The sequence below is a fragment of the Poromitra crassiceps genome (assembly GCF_964638095.1).
Source record: "Poromitra crassiceps genome assembly, chromosome: 20".
Classification (NCBI taxonomy): domain Eukaryota; kingdom Metazoa; phylum Chordata; class Actinopteri; order Beryciformes; family Melamphaidae; genus Poromitra; species Poromitra crassiceps.
In genome coordinates this window covers 13,694,664-13,702,163 of record NC_139637.1, presented here as the reverse complement: position 1 = coordinate 13,702,163, position 7,500 = coordinate 13,694,664, and the positions used below count along the sequence as shown (strand labels likewise).

The 7,500-nt window shown below is 43.4% G+C and overlaps 1 protein-coding gene across 1 annotated transcript in view; it reads right to left on the bottom strand.

Moving 5' to 3' along the window:
• Positions 1 to 7,500, bottom strand: part of pex10 (peroxisomal biogenesis factor 10) — an 8,661-nt gene that overhangs the window by 506 nt on the left and 655 nt on the right. Inside the window, exons 2-5 of the mRNA XM_083656612.1 lie at positions 7,384 to 7,464; positions 5,327 to 5,739; positions 2,198 to 2,370; positions 553 to 688 (exon numbers count right to left, since the gene is read on the bottom strand). Of these exons, the coding sequence (XP_083512738.1) occupies positions 553 to 688; positions 2,198 to 2,370; positions 5,327 to 5,739; positions 7,384 to 7,464 (803 nt within the window). The remainder of the gene's footprint in view (positions 1 to 552; positions 689 to 2,197; positions 2,371 to 5,326; positions 5,740 to 7,383; positions 7,465 to 7,500) is intronic.

Here is a 7,500-nt window from a genome sequence, read left to right as displayed (position 1 = left end):
TTGTCAACCTTACAAACACTGTCACATCCATGCATGCATTGCAACATGATTGGGCAGAATATAAAACTAGATGTAAGACAGTAGTAAATGAGGTATCGTATTGGTATTGTCCGTTAGATCAGGGGTTTCCAAAGTGGAAGGCGGGCCTCCCCAGGGGGGCTCCAAGCAGTTTCAGGGGAGGCTCAGTGAATGGAAGTGAAAATTAGTTATTAAAAGGAGATCATAGAATAGCCTAAATGTGTGTGATTTGGTTAAAGAGATGCTGGACTTCAGAGATACAGTCGTTTTGGAGAATCTTACAGTTTCTCCCAGAGTCAGAAACTAATAGACCTTTTTATGGATGTAAGAGCAATATCAGGCTATCTTGGCTCAATTGTTGAGTGTGTATGGGATCAAATAACATAATCATGATACCATAGGCATCCAGCATTTGAGCGAGGGCAGGCTCACTTTTTCCAAGGTTTGTGTGGGGGGAGGCCCACAGTCTCAGACTTTGAAAACCCCTGCGTTAGATCAAAACTCGTGCTACTCTCAATGGCAGCTAAGCCTAACCTTGGTGTTGCACCATTCGGTGATGCACTCCCAGCAGAAGAGGTGGCCACAGGGGGTGCAGGTGGAGTGCCTCCTCTCCTCCAGGCAAAGGATACAGCGGGCGGCCCGGGGGCAGGAGCTCTCTACAGGCTGCGGACTGGATAGAGACACAAAGCAAGCAGCTGATCAGTGAAAGTAAAGTCATTCAACACTCATTCGTTCTTCAACTGGTCTCTTCGTTCTTTCTGGATAAACTATTGTGTTGTCAATGTGGCTCCTGAGTAGGGCAAGGTTGAGTACCACTGCATTAGAGTATAAAATACAACTTCTTAATCTTGTCAGTTATTTCGGTCGGTTGTCGGTCAGGATTTTTTTTTTTTTTTTACATCCCTACTGTGAGTTGTGGAAATCTTGACCACATATATCATCAGTGTCCAACATTTTACATACCGGTACATTTATTTATATACTGTATTTAGAAATATGTAATGCTACCTGTCAATGCTCTTTCGTGTACAGAACCAGGAACTGTTTCATTGAATCTAAAAATTGCTCCCTTGCACTAGGGCAGGATATCGTTTGATTTGATTTGATTTTTTTTTGCTAAATCAATACTTCTTTGGTTACTTTTTATGAGGAAAGCAACTTTATTCTATACAAAACTGACATGCAAGTTTGATGTCTTTGAATGTCTCAGACACAGGGCACTCCATGCCAACTATAGAGAGCCGCAGGAACGAGTTTGGAAATCATCGATGCTAACACTCCTGGTTCTTCACTGTTTTCGCCTATGGGATTTTTGAATGGGTTTTTGGCGCGATGCTTCTAATAAGGTCTCTGGGCAACGCAAGCTTAATCAAACGCGAACCAGTGTTTAGTAATATCATCTTCACACACATGAGGACCACTTTTATGAGTTTTGAAGCTTTTACGTGCCGTTAAAAGGGTGGCTAGCTAGCAAACGGCTAAATGAGACTACACTGTTGAGTCGACGGGGATATTATACGTCAATAATGTCATCACTTCAAAGGACGAACACACCTGGTTCAGCCCGTTCAGCCCGGGGTAATCAGTGTACAGCAGCGCACACAATCAACAACACTCCAGGTTGAGTGCTGACGTGACGGGGAAGCCTATGTGCCACTGTGTGTAGTTCTGGATTAGCTTAGCACGAGCGTTTTACTTCTAGGGCTCGCATTTACGCTTCACAACTCATGAAAGTGGTCCTCATGTGTGAAGATTATCCGGCTGAACACTGTGAACACTGGTTCACGTTTGATTAACCTTGCGTTGCCCAGAGACTTTATTTGAAGCATCGCGGCAAAAACCCATTCAAAAATCCCATCGACAGAAACAGTGAAGAACCAGGAAGTCCGGGACTTCCGCATTCTGACTACAAAAATACGTCATCCCTGCGGCTCTCTATTTGAGCTCCCGAACAAGTTCTGTTCTCTGTGAGCCTGGAAAATTTTATCTGAGGAATATTAATTCAGTGACACACAGACCAAATAAACACCATAAATAGCCTTGTATGGTACCAGCTCTAGGATTTGCACGTCGTGAGTACAAACCAAATGCAACCCTGGAACAAAATGTGAACGACTTGTACGCCTGCAGAACGCACAGCATGCCTCCAGTCTGTTTGGCTGTGGCCCTGGTAGTGTACCTGGGCGCGAGGTTCCTGTAGAGCCTCCACTCCTGCCTGGCTCTCTGTCTCTGTCTGAAGCTGTTGAGCTGCAGAACCACAGTGACGGCCAGCTGGATCAGCGACACACAACCCAGGATCCTGTAGCTGGTCCTGATGGCCCGGTCGTCACGCCTCACGCCCAGCACATGCAGCTATAAGGGAGAAACAAGCATATATTAGCTTGCAATAACATGCAGTGGTGTAGTGGTTCACTAGAACCTTCCCAATGTAGAGGATGTAGAAGAACGACTATTCTAATCATAGGTTTCACTCTCATCAGAGATAGTAAAGCAACAACTAAAACAACAACTACCTTCTCATGCACTGGAAAAAAAAGGAAGCCCCTACCACAAAGATGTGGCTTAACGACCTTACGAACACACTCCACTTAGAAAGAATAAGGTACACTCTTATGGACAAACTTTCATATTTTGATAAGGTGTGGTCGCCTCTAATTCACTATCTTGCACTTGCAAAATAAAATTGGCACTCTTCTCTCAATATCAATAAAATGACCTAGTGACAATGGAATAGGGTGGGGTTAGGGGAGAGTCAAGAATAGAACTGAGAAACTAAAGTTAATGGAGAGCTTTTTCTTTTATTTTTTCTTTATTTTCTTTCTTTTTCTTTAATGTTTTGTATCTGTATATCTATCTGTATGTATGTATATATGTTCAAAGTAAAAAAAGAGCATTTCATGGTTGAACTTATATCTGTATAAGTGGAATAGACTATACTGTGTGTACATATAGTATATAATGTATATTGTCATGCTCAAATAAAACATATTTGAAATAAATTAAACAACAACTACCGTAAATTCCGGACTATAAGACGCACCGGTCTATAAGCCGCGGGACCAAAATTGACTATTTTTTTCTTCTATAAGCCGCACCGGTCTATAAGCCGCGGGTGTTTTGATGTTTAATTACCATATGAAAGGGTTCGTGCACAGAGAGGAATGTCGGGAAAGAGATGGCTGTTTGGGGAAGCTCCCATTTATTAACATTTCAACAAAACAAAACAAAAGTCAGGTCACTAATCCCCAGACAAAATCACACAACAATAGGCTATATGTGCAGCAAACCTGTAACCAGAGAAGTCAAGTCACTAATCCTCGTCTTCCTCTTCTTCCTGCGTACTGAAACCACCAAAGTCCTCATCTTCAGTGTCGGAAACGAACAGGTTCAGGGTGGCTTCGTCAACCACTCTCCTCTCTCCTTCATTGTCACTCAAAACCAACGAACTCCTCTTCATCACTGTCGGCATCGAACAGCCTCTGAAGCCTCTGACGGCCCTCAGCGCCAGCTGTGGCGGCGTCATCCTCTTCATCCCGCAGCAGTCCAGCGTTTTGGAACCCGTTGGTGATTGTGGATGTTTTCACACCTATAATATTCCGTGATCTTCCTTTGTGTGAATTCGCCGAAGTTTGTGATTTTCTCCTGGTAGTCGGGAGGGAGTTGTTCAGTAGTTCTCCCCCGGACGGACAGTCCCTTTCGTCTCATGAATCGGAAGCACCAAGATGGCCCACCTCTGAAATGTTCAATTTTCATCTCGGTGGCGACTGTTTTGGCCTTCAGTCGGATCTGCACCGTGGAAACGCCTCGGCCGTCTGCTCTTTGGGTCAACACCCAGTCTTCAAGGGAATCTTCTAGTTCCGGCCATCTGCTTTTGTGGCCTCTGAAGGACTTTTTGGTCTTCTTACACTGAGACAGTTCCTCCTGCTGCTTCTTCCAACGTCTCACCATCGACTCATCGATGCTCAGGGTACGCGCTGCTGCTCTGTTTCCCTCTTTTAGTGCGAGTTCGACTGCTTTCAGCTTGAAAGCTGCGTCGTGTGAATTTCTGCGTACCTTCCCCATGGTAAGTGAGAGTGTTGCTTCTACTGCTCGTCTTGTTGTGAATATTCCTTGATCTTCCTTTGTGTGAATTCGCCGAAGTTTGTGATTTTCTCCTGGTAGTCGGGGGAGGGAGTTGTTGGTCGAGTGGCCGTTTGCTTACCGTAATTACCATATGTAAGTGGTCACGCACAGAGGGGATTGTCGGGAAAGAGATGGCTGTTTGAGGAAGCTCCCATTTACCGTATTACCGTAACATTTCAACAAAACAACATAACACAACACCACCGTTGTTTATTTTTACAGTGCACACAGTGTCCGCGGTGTGGTGAAAAGAGGGCAAGAGAGGAAATTAAAACAGAAGTGGATTTATAGTTAGAAAGAGTGCTAAAAAAGAGAGATTTTATTTGTATTTTTTTTTTTTTTTCTGAAAAAATCCATAGATAAGACGCACCGTTATATAAGCCGCAGGGGCCAAAAAACGGGAAAAAAGCCGCGGCTTATAGTCCGGAATTTACGGTACACTTCTCATATCAAATGCATGTTGATTGATTAAAGGGAAGCTGTGACATTTGCAAATGTGGTCTTATGTTTCACTTCAACAGGCAAACATACTCTAAACTAACTGCTTTCTATCAGGACTGACACCTGGTAAATCACTAAATATGTTTAAATCCAAAAAGAGAGAATTAAGAGGCAGATTCCTTAAGATGTCATTGTTTTGAAATGTTGCCTGGCGCGCGCGCGTGTGTACGTGCTTTTTTATGCCTTGAAAAAGAGATTAAATGAAGGCTTTGCTGTTTTTCAACCAGATTTGTGTCCTTACAATGTCAGAAATGCGTCATAACGGAGATTCTGGATGTGGAAGCTCTGCTCGAGGGCTGTCGAGGCGGCTGTTATTGTTTATTTTTGATTTTTTTAAGTATGTCCACATCCAATCGCATTGAGAGCCTTAATGAATTGCAGCTGGCGGGGGCGGAGTTTCTGCAGGCAGACAAACGGAGGATATTTCTCCGTGTGGAATACATATTATATTTTTTTATTTATCATTTATTTAACAGGGACAATGCAGTTCACATAGTCGCATTCGTCCATTTGAACGAATAGAGAAGGTAAGCACTGCTCAACTGCTTATATTACTGAGATTATAATTATACAAAGTGTGTTGATAATCGGCGAAGCCTCCCTTTAATCTCAATGGAATTTTCCTGGTTAAATAAAGGTTAAAAAAGTTGTTGTCAAATGTTCCAACATAGAATAAAACACCTACATAGCTGACACCAGTCGACCTCTTGGACAGGTGGTAGAAGGACCCATGGATGTAGAACAACGCCACATGGACTCGTTGGAGAAGGGCCAGGCCCTGCTGGAGGGCGAAGACAGCTGGTAGGCATGCCCTCCTCTGGTGCTCCGACAGCAGGCCCACCGCCTTCCGGACGCCGCTCCTCAGCCACAACCCGAGTTTCCATGGCCCGGACGCCCCTCGCCACCGACCGCCTCCCGCCTGGATCTCCTCCCCGGCTTCCAGCTCGTTCTCAAGGCACACCAGCACCTTGTCCAGGAGGTAAGGCGCCAAGGTGTGGCAGAGGACCAGGAGGCCTCGTCTGACCGGCGAGGGGATCCGGTGTTTAGTGGGGTCCACTTGGACGATGTTGACATACTCCTCACCCAGGGTTTGGTAGCCTGGGCAGCGGAGTGGTACATATCAAGCTACGGACATGCATGAAGTCAGATTTTCACGGTTCCAAAGCATTTCCTCAACACCTTGGTAGATTCCCGGCTAATCACATTTTCAACTGCTCAAATAGAGTGCTGTGAGCAAGCCAAAGCTTTGAAGACATTATTATTAGGGATGCACGATATATCGGCAATCATATCGGTATCGGCCGATGTTAGTCATTTTTTAACATATCGGTATCGGTCAGATGTTGCAATGTTAATATCGGTTATCATTATCAGCCAAATTCTTCACATTGATATGAAATAATGCAGTAAATCTATGATTTATGGGCTTTTCCAAAGGCTTTGCAAATAAAGAAATGCATAACTTTTTCAAATTCAGTGTTAACATGTGTTTTTCAGTATGTACAAAATGTGATGATCATAAAAATGTGGTTTTATACAGATCATATCGACATCGGTAAATATTGGTTATCGGCCATAACAGCAATGTTAATATCGGTTATCGGCATCGGCCAAAATTTTCATATCGGTGCATCCCTAATTATTATTACTACAACATTTTGCACAGTAGTATTATATTACCTTTTCACAATAGTAGCTATAGACCTTATTCGATTGACGTCACTCACGTACAGGCACGCCCACCGCCGCCATGTTCTTGACATAACGCAGCAGCTCTCAAGTGACAGCCTATGTAGAGCAGCGTTTATAGGAAGCTAGCCGCTGTTAGCGTTACCTGTATCATTCCAATTGTGTTTGGATGGTGACCTGCGTTACACATGGCTGTAGTAATGACAGCAATAAAGTCCCCGTGGTTTGTTTCTATCTCTACCGTCCACAGACGTGAAGGGAGCGAGATGGAGGATACGTCAGCAGCACAGGAGATGTCTGGATAGTTAGGAGAGACAGGTGAAACTTTCTGACAGCTCCTCACAGCAAAGTCTGTTCACCTCGTTCTTTTGTTTATTATTACAGGCATTAACGGCAGGATACAAACAACAACTGTGGGGTTTTTATTGCCGTCACCATCGCTATTTTGTAATGGAAGAGAAACGACAATAAGGCTGTTACTAGTTGTCAGCTGCAGTGCTGTGTGCGCGCACTCGCGCAGGACGGTATGTCAACAATATGGTGCCGTCCAGGGTTGGCGAATAAGGTCTATAGCTGACTTTATTATCTATTAATCAGGGTACCATAAGCAAAGTATATTAAAACAGCTGAGTTGACAAAGTCCTTAAATGATTAAATGAAAGCAAACATCAAACTCAAAGTAAATGAAAGCCAAGTAAACCAACAAACCGCAACACTATAACAGGTTAAGGGTATGGGGTAAAAAAAAAAGTAATGTCACAAATGTGTAAACATCATAGGCTAAAATGAATCATATGAAAGCAAGGCTATATAAAAAATAAGTTTTAAGAACCAGCCTAATCATACTTTAAAGGTCATCAGTAAAATCTGAAAATCACCTGTAATAACTAACATATTACAGTAATAAATAAAATGTGAGTCAAATGTCATTTGTTGATCATGTCATAATGTGATAGAAGGAAATAGCCAGGCTTGCTCCTGAAGACCACAACGTGTCCATTGCAAGTTTCCCCCCCATGTAAATATGAATAAGGTGCTAGCTAAGCTAATTACCTGAGAATGTAGTCAAAACATAGTATGCAAGGTCCGACAACAGTTCTATCTCTTTCCTCCAGTCCAGCCATCTCTTGGATCCTACAAGAAAGGGGGAAATGGTTCAATTTGAAGAGA